The sequence below is a fragment of the Castor canadensis genome, chromosome 19 (assembly GCF_047511655.1).
Source record: "Castor canadensis chromosome 19, mCasCan1.hap1v2, whole genome shotgun sequence".
NCBI classification, from domain to species: Eukaryota; Metazoa; Chordata; class Mammalia; order Rodentia; family Castoridae; genus Castor; species Castor canadensis.
Genome location: NC_133404.1, coordinates 6,024,888 through 6,047,787, shown reverse-complemented (window position 1 = coordinate 6,047,787; position 22,900 = coordinate 6,024,888). Strand labels below are relative to the sequence as shown.

The following is a 22,900-nucleotide window of genomic DNA, read 5'->3' as shown; positions in this document are numbered from 1 at the left end:
GCCCCCCATCCCCTCCCCCAGGGAGCCTCTCACTCTAGCCAGCTGGTGAGGGACCTGGGAGAAGGGATCACAGAGCCTTTGTTTCCGGTAGCTTGTCAAAACTGCCACAAAGCCTCATTTCAATGCATGTGCACGAGATGGTTTCATCCCAGAGGACTCCTCCTCCGCACCCCTGCCACCAGAGGCACTGCAGGCCTGGCTGAGGCTCAGTGACCTCCAGGCCCTGGTTCAATTCCTGACCCCCTTGAATGATGTTACATTTGCCAGGAAGAATTCCTTTGTGTGTGTGTCCTGACATCATGAATCTTACACGACTTTTTCTCCCTCCTTCACTCTCCCTATATTCACCAGGGAGCCATGGAGGAGTGTAAAGCAGGAGAAGTGGTGACCCTTGTGCGTGAGTGCTCACTCTGGCTGCCAGGAGGGACAGGGACAAGGGTGGGACAGGGAGACCACCCTGGCAAGGGACATACACAGGTTTCTTTGTTTTTCTGGCAGCACTGGATTTGAACTCAGGGCCTCATGCTTGCTAGGCAGGCGCTCTACCACTTGAGCCTCTCCACCAGCAAAGGGAGGAAGGGAGGTGAGGAGGGGATGGAGACACCAGATCTGAAGGCCACCCAGAAGTCAGTCCTAGAGCTGAGCAGGTGAGTCACAGGGGCCAAGCTGTCCTCAGAGTCACTGGGAGTAAACAAGAGCAGGTCCTGCTCCCTGGATACCAGGTGCCAAAGCTCAGAGCTAAGGCTACAGAAGGGTCAAAATTTGAAGGAAAAATCAGGAGAAATGGCTGCCAGTGGTGAGGGGCACCCCAGTGGGAAGAAGGCTGACAATGAATGGCTATGTTTGGGCCTTTAGGATAATTTGCATATATAAATTTTATCCCCCCAAAATTTTGGTTGGTGTTGCTGGGGTTTGAGCCTATGTTTGTTAGGCAGGCACTCCACCACTCGAGCCACAACCCCAGTCCTTTTTTGCTTTGCTTCTTTTTCAGGTAAGGAATTACATTTTTACCTGGGGCTAACTTTGGACCTCAATCCTACTACTCATGCTTCAAACACACATACCTGGGACCACAGGTGTATTCCACCACTCCCAGCTCATTTATTGAGATGGGGTACCATCAACTTTTTGCCCAGGCTGGCCTCAAACTAAGATTCCCCCGATCTCTGCTTCCCAAGTAGTTGAGATTACAGATGTGATTCACTGCACCCAGCCTAATTTGACCAAAAATTTTAAAAAGCAAATCAGAGTCAGAATGCCTTAGAAAAAGTTCTTAACCATGGCACAGGTGAACTTCAGGGGGTTCATGGTCCCTGAAAACTGCTCTGAGGTGGGTGTGTGGGTGCAGGCCTTTCTTGAACAGGCAGGCATCTATATCTTTTCTGGAATTCTCAAAGGGGCCAGTAGTACTGACAATAGTTAAAACTTGTGCAATGCATGCTTCAGGCTCTGTATATGTGTGTGTGTGTGTGTGCATCTTCACAACAGCCCTGTAAGGACATTGCACTGTCACCCTATTTCCCAGATGTGAAAGGCACCGAAGCTGAACCTGCTTGGTTAGTGAGACTTGAGAGCAGCATCAGCCGCTAGGATCCTGGGCTCTCTGTAGTCTCATAACTGAACTCTCCCAGATAGAAAAGTGAAGCCAGCGCAGAAGGGGCCACTCAGGTCCAGCAGGCAGAGCGTGCTGGCCAGCCAGTCTTGAGGCCTCTGTCTTTCTGGGATCCCTCACCTCAAGAGCACTAGGAAACCTGGTGCCTCACCTCGTGCCTGCCCACACAAGAGGTAGATTTGTGCAGGGACATCTCAGGAGCCAGTGTGGAGTGTGGCCATCCCAGGTAGACTCCAACCTGGCTGACCCCCAGCAGGAGCAAGGACCACTGTCCCCAGAAATTAAACCCTAACAGAGGAGATGGCTGTCCTCCCCATCTCCACTGGTAACTCCAAGAGGCTGAGTAAAAGTAGGTAGCTGGTGGCCTTGGGTAGGGTCCAGTACTTCTGGCCTCAGTTTCCCTCCCTCTCCCTTGTAGTCCTGACCCAGCAAACATTGGTCCCTGACCAAAGACATTTGTCCTGTGAGGCCTACCCCTTTTCAGGAGTGTGTGAGCCCCTTGGCCAGGCTAAAGCCCACCTCTAGGGAACTGTGGCAGAGACAAGACCATGGGAGGGGGCGGGGGACCGCAGCTGGCCACCAGAAAATAGGGAGCCAACATTAATGGGACCCCATTAAAATGTGGGGTGTCTTAGGAAGTGGGGAACACCCCATTCGGATGGCATTCAAGCGGAAGCTGAACTACCAGACCTCTGACAGAGGAGCCACGGCATCCAGACCCTAGCCCCCCAGATGGCTGGGGAGGGTCCCCCAGAACAGATGGCTGGGGAGGGTCCCCCAGAGCAGGAGGGCTGGAGCTCTGAGGAGGGCTGGTCTCCAGGTCAGAAGGGTTGGGTAGGCTGAGAAAGAGCAGGGCTAAGGGCAGGACACTTTTGAGAAAGTGGGAGATGACTAGAGTCAGATCTCCTGATGGGAGTCTTGGGACAGAACCCAGAGACTTCAAATGCCCAACTGACCCACCCAGTGGCCCACCCAGGACAGAACCACATCTGGTGCCAGGCCTCAGCTGACAGGGGAGCCCTTGGTCGTTCTAATAAGGAGGGGGAGGTAGAACTGGACCATGCCCCACTTCCGTCTGGACTCTCAAGTCGGGACGGTGTCCCCCCCCACACACAGTCTCCCCCAGCAGGACCATGGCCCTTGCCATCATCGCCAGCCCCCACCCCACCTCTGGGCGCCCGTAAGCAGTGGGACACGGGTTGCCCTGGCACCCCTGTTGAGCTGGATTTTCCTGGGTTCCAGGGGCCACCACCATCAGCCCCAAGCGGGCTATTTTTACAGGGCTCTCCACTGCAGCGAGCTGGCTCACAAGTGCCAGCATAGTTGATCCACACTGCTCTCAGCTTTTAGCTCATATGGAAGTGATTCGTCTACCCAGCACACTCCGATTACCAGGGTGACCTGAGCAGCTGCTGCCAGTCTCCTCGGCTCAGCCCAAGGCAGTGACAGGAGAGGAGGCTGCAGGGCCTCCCTCCACCTCTCCTCACCCTGCCAGCTGTGATTCAGGCATCACCAGAATCAAGGCAGAGGGAGGGATAGACCACTGGACTTCATCGACTTGATTTGCATAACATACCTGATACTGTAGGGAACATTCCAGCAAGCTACCTGGCTCAGAAGGACCCCCTGGAGAGGGTTGGGCCAGACATAAATCACCCCCTCCGGAAGGAGGTGCCCCCTGAAACAAACTCGAGTGTTTCCAGGGGGCTCAGCGGGTGCCAGGAGCAGCCGATCTGCTTGCAGGTTTGGTGGTTTGCTTGTGAATGGCTCGTGTCAGTCTTCAATCCCACAGAGCGATGCTCCTCGCAGTGTTGATAGGTCTTCTCGTGTTGTAAGAGAAGTTGAAAATTCAGGATTTGTTGTAGAATCTCCACGGTTTTAAAATGTTGGCAACCAGGTCAAGTTTTTAAAAGAACGTTTTGTGGTTTAGACACAACATATCCTGGAACCACACCAGGGGTGCTAGGAGATGGGGGCAGGGTGTTAATGGTGAATCCTGGTTTGCCAGTGCCTTCCCTGCCCCATGCTAAGATGTATTCATAAGAACCTCCCACATCAAAGGAGGGGCAGCACCCCAGATCCCAAAAGTCAGGGTATACACTTTAGGGCCCTTCCTGCATATTCTAAACAGAACACAAGGGCTTTCCGGGGCTGTTCATAGATCTTCCTTATTCATGCCCAAAATTCTCTGGGGGGGGGGGCAGGTAGGTGCTGGACCCGCCTCCATGGTCAAGGGCAGGGCTTTGTCCTGAGGACTGTGGGAGCCATGGAAGGTATCAGACCAACAGGGACATGGTGGCCTGAAAGGTTAAGAGAGGGTGTGAGGAGGGCAAAAGAGCATGGTGATAGAAAAAGAGTAAGTAGTAGGAAGAGGGTTAGTTTGATTAAGGCATGATGTATACATAGACCTGAAGTACAAGGCAATCCCCGCTTGACTATCAATATACACTTATGAAAAAAAGGAAGGGCAGGAGGGGAAAATAGGTCTTTTCTGGGGGTGGGTACCAGTGGGAGTGGGGTGGTCACAAGGAAGGGGTGAATGGGAGTGAATATGGTAGATGTGTTATATATGAAAATAGAAGAATGAAACTTGTTGAAATTGTTCTAAGAAGTGGGGAGGGGGAAGAGGGAGAATGATGGAGGGGGTAAATCTAAGCAAGATATATCATAAACACATATGTAAATATCAAATGTACCCCCTGAACAACTATTATATGCTAATAAAAAAGAAAGAAAGGAAGGAGGGAGGGAGGAAAGAAAGAGAGAGAGAGAGAGAGAGAGAGAGAGAGAGAGAAACCTGCTAGGAGACTGTCTGTCTTCAGATGAGAGGTGGCAGGCTAAGCAGGGTGTGCAGCAGGAGGCCTGTGCACAGTGGATGGATCTCAGGGGTGCTTCGGAAGAGAGGTGAACTGTCAGGACTGTGGGGCGTACAGGGAGAGAGGAGGTGAGGATGTGACCAGGTGTGGGTTAAATGGTCAGAGCCAGGCCCAGGGAAGTGGGAAGGGCTAAAGCCAGTTTGGAATCAGTGCTCTCTGTGTCCCCTGACACACAACCCACCTCTTCAGGGTGTGGGCAGCTCGCACAAACTTCAACCACCTGGGGTTCCCATGGCAACAAGGAAGAGAAGCTGCAGAGCACCTGGGCAAGCAGGAGACAGAGAAGTGGGTCAGGGGAGGGGTCCTGCTGCCTGATCTGAGCCCTGGGAGTTCCCAGGGCTCCAAACCTGGCCGCCCCTTCACCTGGGAATCTAGGAGTGCACAAAGGGATGGCCAAGGGAGAAAGACAGCATCCTCTTGCCTCACACCACCCCCAGAGCTGACTTAGGAGGGTGGCCCAGGTTCTTGTTATCACAGTGAACCCCCAAAATGCCTTCCTCTTTCCGCAAAGATTGTCACTTCTAGGAGAAAAGATGGGGTCCCATGACTGTCTCTCCTGCAGCCCCCATGGCCATGAGGCTAATTTTAGTCCTGACATCAGGCTGCAGCTGGTGGCATTGGGTTGGGGAGAGCCATGTGTCTGCTCAGAGCTAAATGCAGGTCCTGGGAGCCCAGAGGGAGGCCTGGATGACTGGCTGTCCCTACCCAGGACAAATGGAGCAGCTTAGCCAAGCTCTGACACCTCCCTTCAGGCCCTTGCTCTCTGCCCAGCACCCTCTAGAGCTCCCACTGCCAGCTAAACAATACCCTCAGCCAGACAGGAGGCCCTTCTGTGTTGATGAATTCCCACGCCCTGGACCTCCGTCACCAACTAAGACAGGCTGGTTAGTAGTCATCTCCCTTTTCCACCCTGCAGAGCCATTGTTTTGTGCTATTCCAACTATTTTACTTGGATGTTTCCAGCAACCCAAGAACCAACCGTGTTACCATCCCACCCTATGTCACAGACATCACCTCTGTGAATCACCCATCCTCAGATAGAACTAAATTCTCCCTCCCTGTGCTCCCCGAGCTCCTTATTCCTTGTATTCAATGATTTGTGGGTCTGGCATCTCCCACATAAGACTCTGACATCTCTGGGAGTGGAGACTGAGCCATGTTCATTTCTTTTGCCCATAATCCCAGCATATTGGGGTCCAGGGAGGATGGGGAGCAGGGCCAAGGGAGAGGGGTGAGGCTGCTGATTTCAGCTCGGTCACCCATTAGCCCTGTGGAGGAGGTCCCCTGCCGCATCCACCTGGTTCTGAGGAGACTCCAAGGCTCGTCCTGGGCTGTCCTGGAACACGCATGATCATTGGCCCCTGGCCAGAGGAAAACCACTCAGACCAGCTGACCTGAACCAGGGCCTCCCAGGTTCACAAAGGCTGAATCCAAGACAGAGCCACAGTGGAGCCCGGGGTTATGAGGGAGCGGAAACTTGAGGAGGCTGACGCAGCCTGTGAGTGAGGAGAGAGAGCAGAAGAGACCTGCAGAGCATCCACTCAATGAGGCCCCTCATCCAGCTGGGGCTGGAGAGGCAGCTGTCTTCACATTTTCATGGACCACAGGCCCACGTAACAGGCAAGGCAAGGTTCCCCACTCCCACTCCACCAGCCAGGGGCCAAGATGAGACCCTCCCCCTGAAAGAAGTGAGGAACAAAGTCCTTGGGAGTTGTTTCAAGTTTCCCAGAGTTCAAGGACAGTTGGGTGCCCAAGGTGATGGGGAGTGATGGAGAGGAAGGGACAGATCTAGAGAAGAAGTGGCAACAGAGGCCTAGCTGGAACCTGCAAACTGGCACTTGCTGTTGTGCCCCAGAAGTCTCACCAGGCAGCTGATGCTGGAGCCACCAAGATGCACCTGTCATGTAGGAGTTGGAACTTGCCAGTGCCTCCTACTGGATGGAAAGCCAGCAAGGGTGGCTCAAGAAGGGATCTTCAGACTTCTATCCTGGTGGCCCAAAACCACAGAGCGGGTGTCAGCTGCAGACCAACAGAGAAACCACCCAGAAACAAACCAGAGAAGGTGCTCCAGCCAGGGCCCCACACTTAAAGCCAGAACTCTACAGACAAGAGAGGCCGGGGACAGTAGGACTGGTCTTGGCAGCGTCTCCCACTTTCTGCATCAGTAGGAGAGTAGCAGCCAAAGTCGATGTCATCCAGGTTGGCCTATTCTTTGCCTATGAGGACATGGGCCTGGGGCCTGTGCTTTCCCTGGGGTGACGATCCTCTTGGAGAGCCCCTGTTGACCATGACGGAAACAAAGAGGCAAAGAAGAGAAGGAACAGTGTAGGCATCTAAGTTCAGCCTCAGCCCTTCTCCACAGAGCCCCTACCACCACCTGTTCCCTCCTATCCCCACCCCTAACCCCTGTGCCAGGCCCTGGGCTACTCTGCCTGGTACATTTCTGATCCAATACTTGCCTCCCCAGAAACAGGTTCCCTCATGCAGCCCTGGCAGCTGGTGACTGTCCTGATCACTCCTCCCAAGAAGGGCTCCCACTCAGGGCAGGGCAGCCCATCTCAGTCCTCCAGGAGAAGGAGGCTAAGAGCTCTGGAAGGCCCAAAGGACAGAGAACATCCTGGGTTTCTCCAGCAGAGGTTGGTGGCTTTGTGCTGGGGAAGGAAAGCCTCCTGCACAGTTCTGTGCCTTGCATCCCAGCCCACTCCTCACCACCAGCAATTTGCAGTCTGCAGTCTTCAGAGTGCCTCAAATCCAAGTTCTGCCTCTGGCGAGGAGAGCCAGGGAGCTACCTCAGGGCCTCCTTCGTGTGTGCGCAAACACAGACACATTCCTCTGACTCGTGGAGAGTCTGGAGGAGACAGCAGGGTACAGGCCCCTTGTCTTTTCCCAAGGGTGCCAGAGAGCTGCCTGGCAGCAGGCTGTTTCCCACGCCCCAGTCCCAAGCCTTAAGGGCTGTGGATGGTGCTGGGTGAGGCACCACACTTGGAGGCCACCACTGGCTGTGTGATCTTCTGACCGTGCCTCAGTTTTCCCTCTTACACTTCCCAGGGTAGGACCTAGGGTGGCGCCTTACACTTCTCTGACTCTATTCAGGTGCATCAGGACTGAGTACACACCAGGCCTGACACCCGCCTGGTTCCCACTCCCAAGCCAGAGATGCTGGAGGAGATTGTGGACAGGCCCCAAAACCCAGGAGTGAGCAGGCCAGAAATGACCACCCTGAGATTAGCAGGCAGTCCCTGGAAAGCCAGCCACTTCTCCAGAGGGGACCCAGGTGACAGCTGGCAGTGATAATGGTGAGAAGGCTCCTGACCACCAACTGTAAGTGCCCGTGCCACCGGGGGAGCAGAGCAGGTAAATTACTGCTTAGAGGCCCCCGCCATATTTATATCCGCCTTGGTGCCTGAAAGTGGATATTTATACACCTTCAATATTCAGAGCAAACGCTCTGTTACTCAGTGCTGTGTGACTACAGCACATTACACCAGAGGGACTGCCCTCTTCTACCTGGTTTACCAATTTAGGGCTTCCCAGGAGGCCTGGGCACCCCAGCCCTTGCCAAGCCTCCCCACCCCTGCTTGCAGACTCATGTGACCCAGAAGGGACTTGGGGAAAGAAAGGGGCCCAGGCAGCCTCCCCTGGGAACCTCAGGGCCCACTCAGAGGCAGGGTGGTTACCTCCACTTTACAGACCAGCAGCTGAAGCTCAGAGAGGTTAGGTGACTAGGAAAGGGCCACAGAGCATTCTTCCTAGGCCAGGGTTCCTCCCTCAAGTCCCCAGCTGGGGTGGCTTCCTCCTGACCAGGGTAAGTGGCACAGTCCAGTTGTCTCTCCCAATATCCACGTCACATCTTTGCTCTGTCAGGGTCTGTCCCCTCCTGTCTCTGACTATCTAGACCCCTCTGGGAGTTTCAGGGTCTACCTGCCTCTTGATCTCGGTTTGTCACACCTGTCTCCATCCCTCTCTCACTGTAACTCAATCTTTCTCTGGTCCCTGTATCTCTGTCTTGCTCCTACCCCTACCCACCACTCTCCCTCCTGGCTCGCATGCTTTCCCTCCCTCGAGACCCTGCCCTGCTCCACCTGGGCCTCTCGGACTTTGTCTTCAGGCTGAGGTCAGGGCCAGGGTGCGGGGTGCTGTCCTAATGTCTAGAGGGGGCCTCTGTGGGCAGCCAGGTTTCCCTGCAGCCCTGGCCCTGTGAAGGGAGCCCTCTAAGACATTAGACTCACAAGCACAAGCGGGATGCAGCTGGGAGGTTCTGGGGACAGATTTCCTCCTAGTGGAAGCAAGTGACGGTGAGTTCCTGTCTTCAGAGCTGGACTGAGGGGCGCTGCAAGATTTCCATCCCAACCCAACACTCGACCTTGGAGAGTTACTGGCTCTGACCTTAGGGCCAAACTATGGTTCCTGCGCCTTCCCTGAGTTGGAGAGTTAAAGTGCCTTAGCTGAGGGTCCCTCAGTGTCCTCACTGCCCCGATGTCACCCTCAGCTGCCCGGTAAGCTCCACTCTGCCCACTTCCCTCTCCTGCGTTCCCTCCCCTTCTCCCACTTCCAGGAATGATAAGAATTAATTAAATGTGTCCTCAGCTCCTTCTCGCTTCCCCAGGGAATTAGTCAGTCCTTGCCCCTTGGGCCTCGTTAGAGCCCAAGAAAAATACAATACACGTGTGCTCTGTGTGCACATATGTGTGTCCCTGCACACAGAGGTGTTACCCGTGCCCTGGGACACACCGTGTGCTTCAGCACATGTCTGCAATTCTGATGGGTACACTCTGTGTACACTCTGCATACACTCTGCAAGCTCCTGATTCTGAAGGCAGGTCTGGAGGGGTGTGAGTGCACACAAGAGCTTCTTGTGTGTGGGGGGGGTGTGCCCCATTGCACATGGGGTTCCCATTTGAGTCCACCTGTGTGTACACATCTCTGGGCTGAGTCTGTGCGCAGGAGACTGGGGACACGTGTGCTGGGTGCAGTCTCTGTGTGTGCACGTGTGCTGTGTGCCTTCCCCTGCAGGTGCACCTCGAGCTTTACAGCATGAGGACTGTGTGCTGTGTCTATGCACCCCAAGCTGCCCTGCACCCACATTACCCATCCTGGCTCCTGAAACTGGGGCCCTCGTCCCATGCAAGAGATCCACGGAGTCACATCTCTGGGTGATTGTAGCAGCAGGCGGCAAAGCCTGCAGGTAGGAAGGAGGTGGCGCAGGGGAAGGCTCGCTAATGAGGAAACCTTCCTTGCCAGCCTGAGAGCTGGTGCCACTAATTATTGCCTCAGTAAGCAAGTCCCTGGGAAAAGGACTGCAGCAGAGCCCTGCTCTCTCCCTCCCTTGGGGCCTCCTTTCTCCTCTTCCCCCAATCCTGAAGCACTGGAGGAGCCATGGGCACTGCAACAAAGATAGGCACAGTGAGGGGCCAGGGCCAGGTCCCACCCAGGGTACCCGTATCCCTGTCTGTCAGCCTGCTGCTGGAGCCACCTTTCAATGTATTGCTCTGTGTCAGGGCATAGTCTCCAAAAGGCCTTTGGGAATCCCAGTGTGCTCTGGGTGAAGAAAGCCCTACCCCTCGAGCTGTCCTTTATGAACCAGGAACACGCTTCTGTGAAATGGGCACCAGACTGGCAGTCACTAGGTGGTGGCTAATCCTAGTGCTGTGTGACCTCAGGTGAGTCCCTACACCTCTCTGGGCTTTGGTTTCCTTGTCCGTAAGATGAGGGAGGACCAGAGTCACTCTTCTCAAAGGGTGGTGTGTGTATTGTTGACGGTTCACAGAAGTGTTAGTGCACAGGCAAGCATCTGCCATTTTCCTTCATACTTATTTTCATTGTTATTTTTGTTTCTTAACTTCACATTTATTTTTAATGTGTATATTTCATATACAGTTGTTCCTCCATATCGTCAGAGGATTGGTGCCAGGGCTCCCTGCAGATACCAAAATCCACACATGTCCTAGCCCCTCCTACAAAAAGGTGGAATATTTCCATATTACCTAGCATATCCCTTAAGTCCCCTCTGGGTCATGTGGACAATAGTTGTTATGTTGTATCAGTTGAGGAATAATGACAAGAAAAATTCTGTGTGTGTTCAGTACAATTTTTCTTTTGGCAGTACTAGGGTTTGAACTCAGGGCCTCACACTTGCTAGGCAGGTGCTCTACCACCTGAGCCCCTCCGCCAGCTCCTTTTCTGTGAAGGGTTTTTTGAGATGGGGTCTCATGGACTATTTGCCCGGGACTGACTTTGAACCTCGATCCTCCTGATCTCTGCCTCCTGAGTAGCTGGGATTACAGGCATGAGCTGCTGACCCCCAGCTGTATATGTGCATGCGTGCATGTGGTCGTATTAACTAAATTTCTCAAATCAAGGCTGAAACGTCCATCGAAATTGTTTAAGTAAGCTGGTTTATGACTGCGTGAGGGGCACACATCTGTAATCCCAGCTACTCAGGAAGCAGAGATGGGGAGGACGGTAGTTTGAGGTTCACTTGGGCAAAAAGTTAGGGAGACCCCCATCTCAACAAAAGAGCTACATCGGAGGCATACATAGAAGGATTGCTGTCTGAGGTCAGCCCCATGGGGCAAGAACAGGGAGACCCTATCTGAAAAATAACTAAAGCAAAAAGGTTTGGGGACATGGCTCAAGTGGTATCAAACCTGCCCATGAGGCCCTGAGTTCAAATCTTGGTTCCACCAAAAGAAGGAGTCTTTTGAAAGAAAATATTAAGCAAATATGACGTCTGAGTATAACAGAAGTCCTGATAGAAGTTGACAAATGATAACCAAGGGTGTCTCAGCCCTGCCTAAGCATTGGATCCAGGCCCTAGCCCCCCAGAATGAGAAATGGGGCCTTGGCCCCCACTCTGTCCTCGTAGTCACCAGGATGGAATGTCCTGGGGGTTGACAGGAGCAGTTGCTGATGGGACCACAGGCGGTTCCACACACCCCAGTGGACACAGGGTCCACACGCAAAGCCTCAGAATGATTCAGGCCAGGGTCCAGAGTGGCTTCCGGGGGGCTCAGCACCACTTCTCCTGGGGAGGGGCTGTCTGAGACCCCAACCCCTGCATTGGCTTCCCCACCTGTTCCTGCAGTGGCCAACAGCCTCCCTCAGCCCAAATGTCTCTGTCCTCCAAGAGGCTGGTGTGAATCACAGGAATTTACAGGCAGCCTAGAGTGGGATTTATGAGTCTGCCTGAAGCCCAGGCTGCAGGGAGGGGCCGTCTGTCAGCCCCATTGCCTCTGATTGATGAGGCCTTTCCTGCCAAGAAAAACTCCCTGTTGTGGCAGCAGAGGGAAAGACTCCCAGGGCTGAGGGCCAGCCCACCACCCCACTTCTGCCCCAGATCTCAACCCCTCTAGCCCTGGCAGACCAGGCTTTCCCAAGACCCCTCTAGCCCCATACTGACAGGCAAACAGGTTCTGCACCCCAGATCTGCCATCTTCTCACCCCTTTATGGGAACCTTCCAAACGAAAGCATCCCAGGCCTTGAGAGCTGCCCAAGACTGGACCTGCCCAATCCAGAGCCAGATAGACGTCAGAGACAGCCCAACCCATATGCACCCCTACTTCACAGATGAGGGACTGAGGCCCGTGCTATCTTCCCCATCTCGCCACACAGTGGCGAGGATCTGAGCTCACAGACCCTGGGACTATCGGTGTCTGCTCACAACTAATTGTGACATGGCCACTGGGTACTTTTTATCTCCAAATGAGGACTCCTCTCCAGAGAATGGAGGGAACTGGGTTTGAATCCCTGGTGTAGCTACTGCTTTGTGTCCAATAGCCACAACCTCGCTGCACCTGTTTCCTCACCTGGAAAATGGGCTCGAAATAATCTCAGTCTCCCAGGGCTGTTATAAGAAGAAGCAGGGAAAGGGCCAAGCCAGGGCTGGGCCCCTGGCAGGTGCTGCCTAAGTGGCGGAAGATGGCCTCAGGGCCTTATTACCCCGGGATGTGCTGGGGGAGGAGAGAGTTCAGGCAGGTAGAGCAGGAGGAGCAAGCAGGAGGTCATGTGTGGGCTTCAGGGCAGGGTGAGGCCCCTCCCTACTAGAGGAGACCCGGAGTACTCCCTGCAGGAGGTGGCTTTAAGCAAGAGGATGCAGAACTCTGAGTGCCATGGGGCTGAAGGAAGCACCTTGACTCAGCCCAAGCTTCTGCCCTGGATGACCTGGGACAAGCCACCTGCAAGACAGGGATCTGACAATAGTCCCCATAGAAGCCTTCCAGCTCTGGCCTTGATCCCCCAGGGGACCAGGAAACTGGTTCAGCCCCTTCCCCTGCAGTACCCAATTCTTGCCACTGGACGGCAGCAGGGAGTAGAGCTGGAGTTCAGCGGCTTAGCAGGCAGCGAGGCTGCTGGCCAGGCCTCTTCCAGTGCTGGTGGTCTCCACTCCTCCACACCTGCAGCGGGAGAACCGGAGCACGGATCATCCCATCCAGACATCTGATCCTCCCCACAGCCCTGGAGAGCAGCCAGCACTCTCCTCACTTGTCAGATGGGGAAACTGATGACCCAGAGAAGGGAGGACTTACACCAGCTCACACTACCAGATGTGACAGAGGCAAGTCCCCATGCCCACAGCAGAGACTGTGTGAAAGGAAGACTGCAGACAGACAGACCTGGGCTGGAATACTGGGTCCATCACCTTTGGCTGTGTGTCACTGGGCAGGTTGCCCACACTCTCTGATCCTCTCCTATGTCAGTGCCTGGCCCATAACAAGTGCTGAGCACGTTTCTGGTGGATGTTACACCCTGTGAGAACAGACCTGTCTATCTTACTCACCTGGACCTCTGTGTCTCCCTCCTCAAACCCCCTCCACAGTCCCAGATCAACTCTTTCATCTCTCTTCTCCCTGTGGCAGCCATGCCTTCTTCTCTTTGTGGAACCCAGCCACCCAGAATCGCCTTTCTCCCCTCCAACACCCCCAGTGCTCTGTGATTCCCACTTGCATCTCTCCCAGTCCCCTCTCCTCGGCCCCTACCTCTCCCTCCGTCCTCTCCTGATGAGCTCCACACGGCACACTGTGTTTACAAGACAGCGGTGACAGTTTTTTATTTCCTTCTTTTGTCTCCCTTCCTCCCCTGAAGGGGAATGTGCTTCCAATCTCCAAGGAAGAAATGAAGGCTCCAGAAAAGAAGATTCAGACAAAGGACAGAGAAGGGGTGGGTGACACCACACCCCTTCCCAGGGGCCCCCACACACAAACAAGTGCCCTCGTGCACACACGTGTTCTCACACGCACACGCGCGCGCACACACACAATCCACCCCTGGACTCAGCCTCCAAGAACGGCTGTGTTATTTTGGAGGTAATTGAAAATGTCGATCTTTATTCTAGAGCATGAACAGGGTAGAGGGACACAGAGAGCAAGAGGAAGGGAGAGAGAGAGAGAGAAAGGGAGAGACCAGAGGAAGGCAGGAAAACCCAGCGGGAGGACAGCTAGAGTGGAGAGACTGGGACACGGAGCTGGGAGGACAGGAGGGGTCAATTCTCCAGCACAGGGAGCCAGGCCAGGCACTTTCCCACTCCCCAGGAATCAAAGGGATGCACCCACAGGGCACCCCCTCCCCCACCTACTGTCTGATCCTCCTATCTCTGCACCCTTTACCACCAAGCCCTGGCTGGGGTGCCCCCACTAGAGGCCAGGTCTCCCCCTGCCCCCTAGAGAGAAGGGAAGAAACTCTGAGGGTCCCCTGCCAGGTGCTGATCCTCAGCACCCTCCAAGTCTTCTCACTATTAGAGAGAGACAGAGCTGCCTCTCATCCTTCCACTGGGCCACCCTCAACTCTTGGAGGCCAGGGCCTGGCAAAGAGCAGGGACTTGGCAGTGTTTGTTGAATGAATAAATGAATGAATGAATGGTCACGTCTGTGTGAGCAAGCACCAGGTTCTGGGGCCTAGTTACCTGAAGGTTCAGTCTCAAGTCCTATAAGGATCACATGAGGGCCTCCTTCAAGATCATGCTTGTGCCCATGGAGTCATTCAAAATGGGCCAAGTCAACCATGAATGAGGCTGTGGCTGTCTGATCTTGAGCTTGCCTGTCTGAGGCACCACTACAGGGGACGCAAACCCAGTGGGGGCTGCTTTGTAGATGGCCAATCCTAAGCTATAGGACCTGTCACCTGTGGGCTGGGGCACGACAGAGCCCTTTTGTCTTCCCTGGTGGGTCCATCCCTCATCTGAACATCTTCCTCCCCTAAAGATTCATTCTGAACCATCCTTCTTCCTCCTTCCCTTGGGACCACGAGCCCATCCCAAGAGTCTGCTGTAGCTCTGGGGCTTGTGTCCAATCCTGCCCATATCTGGTGACCCCAGGCACCAGGCTGAGAGTTCATCCCAGACCGAGTCATGGAGGCATATAAACGATCTAACCCCACACTGAGTCCCTGCTGTGGTCACAGACTGCATGCTGGCTGTTGTCACACACTGAGCTCGGACATTTACTTAGAGATGTGGCCAAAATTACTTCCAGACTCTGAGCCTCAGTTTCTTCATCTTTCCAGTGGGGGCCTTGCCCTGAGTCAGGCACTCATCAGAAATGTCCTGTTCAGAGGTTGACCTGCAGCTCCCCTCACCTGGTGACACAGGGGAGCATCAACTGTTGCCACCTGCCTGCCCTACCCCCACCCAACACTTCTAGCCCAAGCATCACTAATTTTTGCAGCCGCTGTGATAAATGGCATTGTCCACAAAGTGACATCTTTCTAATCTGCTGCAAGACAGATGGGTCCCTGAGCTGGCTCACTCTCTGAAGAGCTTGTCCAGGCCAGGCCTGCTGAGGCACAGAAAGAATGGGACAGACACTGTAGCCAGGGCCTTCGAGGGGTTGTGAGGAGGACCTCAGGGCTAGAGTCGTGCAGGAGCCCAGGGCCGGGTTCTACAAGCCTTTTTCCTAAATATTGTTGTTTTATAGTATATTCTAAACAAACATATTGTCTGCTTCTTCCTGTCCAAACTTATGTCTATTCAATTCAATTTTCATTTTTAGATAAAACCTGAATTTACAGGTGTGGTGAGGCATGCCTGTAATTCCAGCCCCCAGGAGACTGGAGTTCAAGGCCAGCCTAAGCTACATAGTTAGATTGTGTCTCAAAATAAATAAATAAATAAACAAGTAGATAAATACCTCTGTGACTCAATTTTACAAGGACGACCACTGGTACCAGACAATGGCCCATTCTTCCCGTCCCCTCTGTGCTTGCTTAAGGGCTGCAGAAGGATAAGCATGAGCAGCTGGGTCTGGGGGCTCTTCTCACCCCTCTCCCCCTCCCTTCATGGTTCCCAGCCTCTGAGCCCAGATGCATCCCACCGGCCTCTGGCTGCCAGATCAGATCCACCTTCACACACACCTTCCGTGACCAGGGAGTGGGAGAAGGGCTGGTCCAGGGGCGCAGGCAAATTGGGGATCAGATGACAACAGTTAAGGGAGGACTAATGCCAGCCCATGAGACCCTAGCCTCCCCAAAAACCAACAGGAGAGCTGGTGCCTGTGCACCTGAAGGCAGGTAGGTTCGGGCCTGGCCCTGAAGACTGAGGCAGTGCTGCCCCCTCCTGGCTACTTCACAGATCTCTGCCAGGCTAGGCAGAAGACATGACAAGGGACTCCAAACACTGCATGTGACAGTCAGATCCCCCTCCTAGCAGGCCACAGGCCGACCATAGCCTCCAGGCTCTGTCCATCCTGGCCAGCTCTCTCTTCCTGCCCAAAGAGCCTTCCAAAAACAGTGTACCTTAGCCTGGAGTGGTGGAACACGCCTTAATCCCAGCACTCAGGAAGCTGAGAAGGGAGGACTGAGAGTTCAGGGCCACCCTGGGCTACATGGTGAAACCCTGTCAAAAAATAAAATAAAATCAGAGCATGGTGGCTCACACCTGTAATCCTAGCTACACAGGTGGCAGAGATCAGGAGGATCAAGGTTCAAGGCCAGACCCAAGCAAAAAGTTCACAAGACCCCATCTCAACCAATAAGAAAAAAAAGCTGGACACAGTGGTGAATGCCTGTCATCCCAACTACTCAGGAAATAAAAATAGGAAAATCGAGGTCCAGGCCTGCCACAACATAAACATGAGACCCTATTTGAAAAAGAACTAAAGTCACCAGGCACCAGTGGCTCACGCCTGTAATCCTAGCCACTCAGGTGGAGGAGATCAGGAGGATCGAGGTTCAAAGCCAGCCTGGGCAAATAGTTCAAGAGACCCTATCTCTAAATGCCCATGACAAAAAAAGGCTGGAGGAGTGGCTCAAGGTGTAGCTCCCGAGTTCAAGCCCCAGTACTTCCAAAAATAAACAGAATAAAATAAAACCCCTGTGTTTTGTAGCATTTTATCTTGTGCTCTAGCACAAAGCCCAACTAGTCCCAAGGATCAGTGCAGCCTCCTGCACCCCAGGCTCCTGCACCCCAGGCTCCTGCTGCTCCAAGCCTCCCCCGGTTCCCTGGCCCTGCTCCTTTTGGTCCCTGCTGCAGGCTGTTGCTGTCACCTTCACACCACCTTTACCCACCCCCACCCACTGCTCTGATGGTCCTCTTGGGTCCTCCCTAGGAACCCCACCCCAACCAGAATGACCTCTCGCTCTTCTATCTACATTAACTCCCCGTTCCTCCCTTGGGGACTGGCCACCAACAGGAATCAGTCACGCCGTTCTAGAACTGGGAAGAACTTGGGCCACCCCAGGCCCTTTCTGAAGCCCACAGAGGAACAGGAACCATGAAGACCACACAGTGTGTCTGGAACTCAGCTCTGTGGAGTGTCTGTGCCCAGGGCCTCTTGAAGGACACGTGGCTACCATCCCTGGTGGACCAGATTCAGCCCTTCACCCAGAGCAGGAACCAAGGAAGAGTCAAGTGTTTGCAGGATGAAGAAACTCATAAACAAAACTGTTTATTTAGTGCCGTTCACTGCTGGAATCAGGTCGCTCAGTTTGGTATAGAAAAGTAACATCTGGGGGGTGCAAGGGGGGGCGTGAGCAGGAACCTCAGTCACGAATGTTGATGATCAGTGGGCACAGGTGGGGGGAGTGCTTGGAGCCCATGGTGAAAGCAGGCGGGCGGGGCTTGTGCACAGTGACCTGCTGGACATCGTGGGAGCCGGGGCCAGGCCGCAGGGTGTGGTCCAGTGGGTAGGAGAAGCGCTTGGCCATACTGTAGATAGGGCTGCGGTTCTGGTAGATGGACGGCTCGGGCCGGGTGTGCATGGCAGGTCCAGGACCTCCTGATATATTCTCCTTGTGAAACCAATTCTTGTTCTGGGAGGCCAGGCTATAGCAGGGGGCGGCTCGGTAGGAAGGAGTGTTGGGCCCCAGCGAGAGTGGCAGCTGGTACTGGTTGGGGGCTGGATTGGAGTCCATCACCCTGATTGGGCACCGGTAGCCAAAAGTGTACTGGGGAGCCCTGCGTTCCATAGGGGGGTGGATCTTCTCAGACTCGTAGTGGCAGGGGGCCAGAGTGGGGCACAAGCCTGAAAATGAGCAAAAGGCGGGGGAGGGGACTCACAGTCCCAGGACCCAGCTGCTGGATCCAAGGAGCAATCTGAGGTCTGGCTCAGCTGGAACACCTAGCTCAGCAGCAGGGCAGGGGCTTCAGGACCCCTGCAGGGAGCTACCAGCAGGGAGAGGATAGCAAGATGGTCACCAGGAGCCATCAGTATCCTTATTGCATCACCCTTAGGCTATCAGCATGCCTGCACTGCCCCTACAAGCACTAGCTCTGTGGGTGCCTTAGCATGACAATATGGCCATGCTGACACGACTTCATAACACAAGACATAACACTGGCTTCTAGGAGTAAAAACTGTGATCCAGATATGGTGATGTCGACATCAGGACATTGGTGTCTTGACGTAACATCGAGGGAGATGCCGGCATTCACAGGCCCCCGCTTTGTCCCTGTCCACTCCTCCACTTTCCTCCCCCGCCCATCTTACGCAGGTTGGAGATGCGTTCCTCCATGGGGACTTGTGGGCAGCTGGACATTCCAAGCCGAGTTATTTTGGGATCCAAATAGTAGCAAGGCCCCGGGCTGTAGGTGTCTGTGATCCCTGCGGGAGCCACAAGGGGCCCAGTGAGCCCCAGAGCTGCCCCAGTGTGAACTGGCCTCCACCAGGGAAGACCCCACCAAGGGACCAAGGGCTCCCTTCATATCCCTCTAGCTCCTCAGTGTCTGGGGACCCTTGATGTCCTCATCTGTACAAGGTGACTTTTGTCACATGACTGCCGTTCGGTAGAGCTTGTTCAGTGGAGTGGCACGGCAGTGTGAACAGTGCCCACCACAATGACAGGCAAGGGGCTGTGATAACCACAGTAGCCATTGCTAGTCCGAGAGAGGACCCGGTCCTGGCCAGGGGAGTCCCCAGTCTAGGAGGATGTCTCTCAGGGAGGAGGGTAGGGGCTCTAGGCCTCAGACCCCCTGACACACCACCACGACCCTGCCCAGCCTCCCCTCCCAGAGGCCTTGGCCAGTAGCCTCAGGGCTCCTTTGCTCCCCCCTGCTCCTCTCCTTCCTGGGGGATTCTAGGTCATGTGGGAAGCTCTGGGGCCACCATGCTACCACGTCCCCACTGTCCCCCACCTCAAGTGTTCCTGACCAAGACTGCCATAAGTGAACCCAGCAGAACATGGCAGCCAGAGTTGAAGGAAAGAGGCCCTGCTCTACCAGCCAAGGCGGTCCTCCACTGCTCCCTGGCACATCTGGCAGGGAGATGGCCATAGAGCCGCCGTCAGAGGCCTTTTGGGAATCCAAGCTTGCAGGCCTTGGGACAGCTTTCTTCTGTCCCACTCAGGGCAGACCTGTGCCTCTTCATGCCTCTCACTGTGCCCACAACCTCCAACAGCAACCCATCCCCACGTGGTTGAATGGGGTGTCCGCTCACGCTTTTCTGAGTGCTGGGTGCACATGGTGTAGGCTGGTTCCTGGAACATGGAGCTGTCATGGCCTATGTAGCCTGTGCAGGATGGCCGCAGGTACTTGGCAGGCCCGGGACCTGTGAGGACAGACAGGGCAGCCTTTAGTCTGAGCCCACCAATCACAGGCAGGGAAAGCCCCTGCACTTGGGAACAATGGGGCTTCAATCTTAGTGACCTGACAGTGCTGGACCTCACAGTCCTGCTGCCTCCTTGGGAGGAAGGTGGTATGCCAAGGAAAATGCAATTTCCAGTGGGTTGTGGTGCATAAGAAAATTAACAGGAAGGGAGAGGGGGAGGGGAGGAGGAGGAGGGAGGGGGAGGGGAAGGAGAGGAGGGAGGAGGAAAAGGAGAAGGAGAAGGAAAAACAGCAGCAGCATGGTGGCTCACGCCTGCAATCCCAGACACTCAGGAGGCAGAGATTGGGAGGATCTGTTTGAGGCCAGCCCCGGCAAAAAGTGTTAGCGAGACTTCATCTCAACAAATAAGCTAGGTATGGTGATACGTGCCTATCATTCCAGCTACATGGGAGGTATAGGTAGGAGGATTACAGTACAAGGCTGGCCCTGGCAAAAAAAAAAAAAGGAGGCTTTATCTGAAAAACATAACCTAGAAACACAAAGGGCTGAAGGTGTGTCCAGCCAGTGCAGACCCTGAGGTCAAAAAGCCCCACTGCTGCCAAAAAAGAAAAGGAAGGAGGAGGAGAAGGGAAGGGAAGGGAAGGGGAGGAGAGGGGAGGGGAGGGAAAGGGAAGGGAAACTAGCTGTTGCAATTAATTAAGAATTTCCTCTGTACCAAATCTCATGGTAAGCATTTGATATGGCTTATTCAGTCAAGCCCGCGACCAACCCTGTAAGGAACTCTCGTTTCTCCCATCTTACAGATGAGAATGCTGAGGCTTTAGTGATATCCACCCAAAGTTACACACCCGGTAATGGAAGACTTCTCAATCGAACAACAGAGCTCAAACATTGAACCCACTACTTTATCCCATGTCCCACTTCAAGTAATATCCGTCAATAACAACTTAGTAAAAATTAATTTGAACAGTCTCCATTGAAAGTAAGATTGAAAGGAAATAAAAACAGCTAAGGTTACAGCTGCAGGTGTCACTTAGAGGTAGACACTTTGCCTAGGATGCGTGAGGCTCTGAGTTAGATTCCCAGCACTGGAGAGAGAGAGAGTGAGAGAGAGAGAGAGAGAGAGAGAGAGAGAGAGAGAGGCAGGCTAGCAGACAGCACCCCCGCCCAGCCACCAGCAGCCCTTAGAGAAGGCTGCTCAAAGCCCAGGCAGGCTCTCACCTTTGAGGGTGGCCAGGACGACCGGGGTCTGCTTTACTTCCTGCCAAGAGGGCAGTTGCACTTTCTCCTCTGGCTGCTGCCCATAAAACACTGAATTCCTGGCCCCCTTCAACAGTTTCATGACTGAGGCTGGGAAGGGGCCGTGGCAGGTCCACCAGTGTCTGAGCGGGCCAGGAGCCGGGTACCCCTGCCCAGGCCCCTCTGTCCACTCCTCCCCTCCTCAGAGACTGCCGATGGGCCGGGCACGAAGCCGGGCCTGGGACTTGTGCAGCTGAGACTGCTTGGGGCACAGCCAGCGGCAGGTCCAGCGACTGGAGCAGGCAATGACATCACAGCAGAACTTGGACTCTGAAACAGAGTGTTTCTCTCCCCCAGTTGCCATGGCGCTCAAACCGTGGCGTACAGTTCTACACTGCAAACCCAGTTGTGGAGCCCTGAGAACTCAGCTCCATGTCACTATCCCCGACCTGGAGGTCACCAGGACCCTGGGCCAGGGGACCCAGGGGAGGGAAAGGGAGCCAGATTGTCACTACCAGTGGGTGCCCTAGGTTGGGGACAGGGATAGGAAGGGTGGGTGGGTCATGAGTACAGAGTTCCTGCCACTTGCACAGCCCTTGGGGCTCTCTACCCTTTGCCTTTCCCATCTATCTCCATAGGCTCTGATGCCCTCCCTTCTAAAAACGTCTGTTTTTCCCTTGGCAAAAGATTAAACCAACTATTTCACACTAAGGTGTGACTGTCTGACAGCTCCTTCCCAGACTTCTTTCCCAGAGCATGGTATTGTTAAGATCTGTGTGTAGCTAAAAAACACTTGTTTCCTGGTGGCAGTTCAGCTATATCTAATAGGAGGTAAGAAAAGGAGCACTGAGGCCACGAGCACCCCTGGGGTGGGGAGTGTGACAGGACACGTGATTAGGTTTGGGGTCCTGGGGTTTTCACAACTGATCTGAGCCAGGGAAGAGGTCCCCACGGTAGGAGCAAGAGGACGCTGGCCACCTGTCTCTCCCTTATAAACCTGGTGGTTCTGCTCATGGCTGCCTCCACCCCACCCCCAACTCCTGCCATTACCCAGGTGACTTACACCTCCCCAGGGACCACCCCTAATCAGTTCACTGTCCTCCCAGCTCCCAGACTTTCTTTCAGCCCCTGTCACTGACAGCAACTCTGGCTTCTCACCACCTCCCTCTGGACACCGTCTGGAGCCCCTGGCTCTCATTTCTTTCTCTTGCACTCTCACTGCACAAGGGGCCCCATCACTGACCCCACACCCCTCCTCAACCTTCAGGCCCCTTCTGCCTTCAGGCCTTCAGTCCTCACTGATGGCTGCCCCCACCTCGGGTCAGCTTGCTTCCCCTCTTCCCAAAGATCATCCCCAGCATGGCTCGTTCCCCTCTGCCTGCCCGGCCCTCCCTCCATCCCCTGCTCACCTGCTCCTCACAGAGAACAGAGAGGCCACCAGACTGGACTTGAGCTGGAACCTTCCCCACCGCATCCACACCCGGGCATCTGCTCACACTTCTACCTCCACCTGGGGCTCTGTGGATAGGCCACCTTCATCTCCTTCGTCTTCCCTCTCTCTTCTGGTGCCTTCCTATCACTCTCTGATAGCCAAAGTCCCCTCCACCCGTTAAAAACCTTCCCCTGATCTCACACTTCTCCATCCTCACCTATCCCTATCTGCCCAGTCCTCGAACTTCCAAAAAAGGGCTTTGTGCTCTTAATTCCGACTCCCTTTCTCCCTTGACTCGCTGCAAGTTGGCTTCAGGCCCATGGCTCCACCCATACGAGGCCGGACTCAATTCCCACTGACCAACATGTGGCCACGGCATCCAGTGGACACTTCTCAGCCTCTTCTGGCAGTGCTGGACCAAAATGATTGATGAGTCCTTCCTTTACCTGGCACCTCTTCCTGGTTCCCTCTTCCCTAGCTTCCCTTCCCTGGTTTTGGCTGCCCCTTCATAGGCTTTCTCCTGGCTCTTCCTCCTTACCTTGACCTTTCAACACTGGCAAATGCTTATTAATCACAAAAGGAAAAGCAGTAACTTCACCCAGAAGGTGGTGCCAGGCAGACACCGTCTCATGTGTCTACAGCCATGGTGGGACGTTCACAGTGCTCCCAGTGGGATGCACTAAGAAGAGCGCATTACTGCTTCTGGGTGTTCCCACCAAGGATGCATACATAATCTGAATCTAATCACGAAGAAACCAGACAAGCAGG

General features: G+C 54.4%; 1 protein-coding gene across 1 annotated transcript; it reads right to left on the bottom strand.

Moving 5' to 3' along the window:
• Positions 1-17,015: 17,015 nt before the first annotated feature.
• On the bottom strand, positions 17,016-22,364 carry Cimap1c (ciliary microtubule associated protein 1C). Its single transcript, XM_020175873.2, has 5 exons — positions 22,110-22,364; positions 20,683-21,030; positions 19,351-19,461; positions 18,406-18,519; positions 17,016-17,940 (listed from the first exon to the last, which is right to left on the bottom strand). The coding sequence occupies exons 2-5, from the start codon at positions 20,801-20,803 to the stop codon at positions 17,459-17,461; spliced, it is 828 nt and encodes a 275-aa protein (XP_020031462.1). The 5' UTR covers positions 20,804-21,030; positions 22,110-22,364; the 3' UTR covers positions 17,016-17,458.
• Between the last annotated feature and the right edge of the window lie 536 nt (positions 22,365-22,900).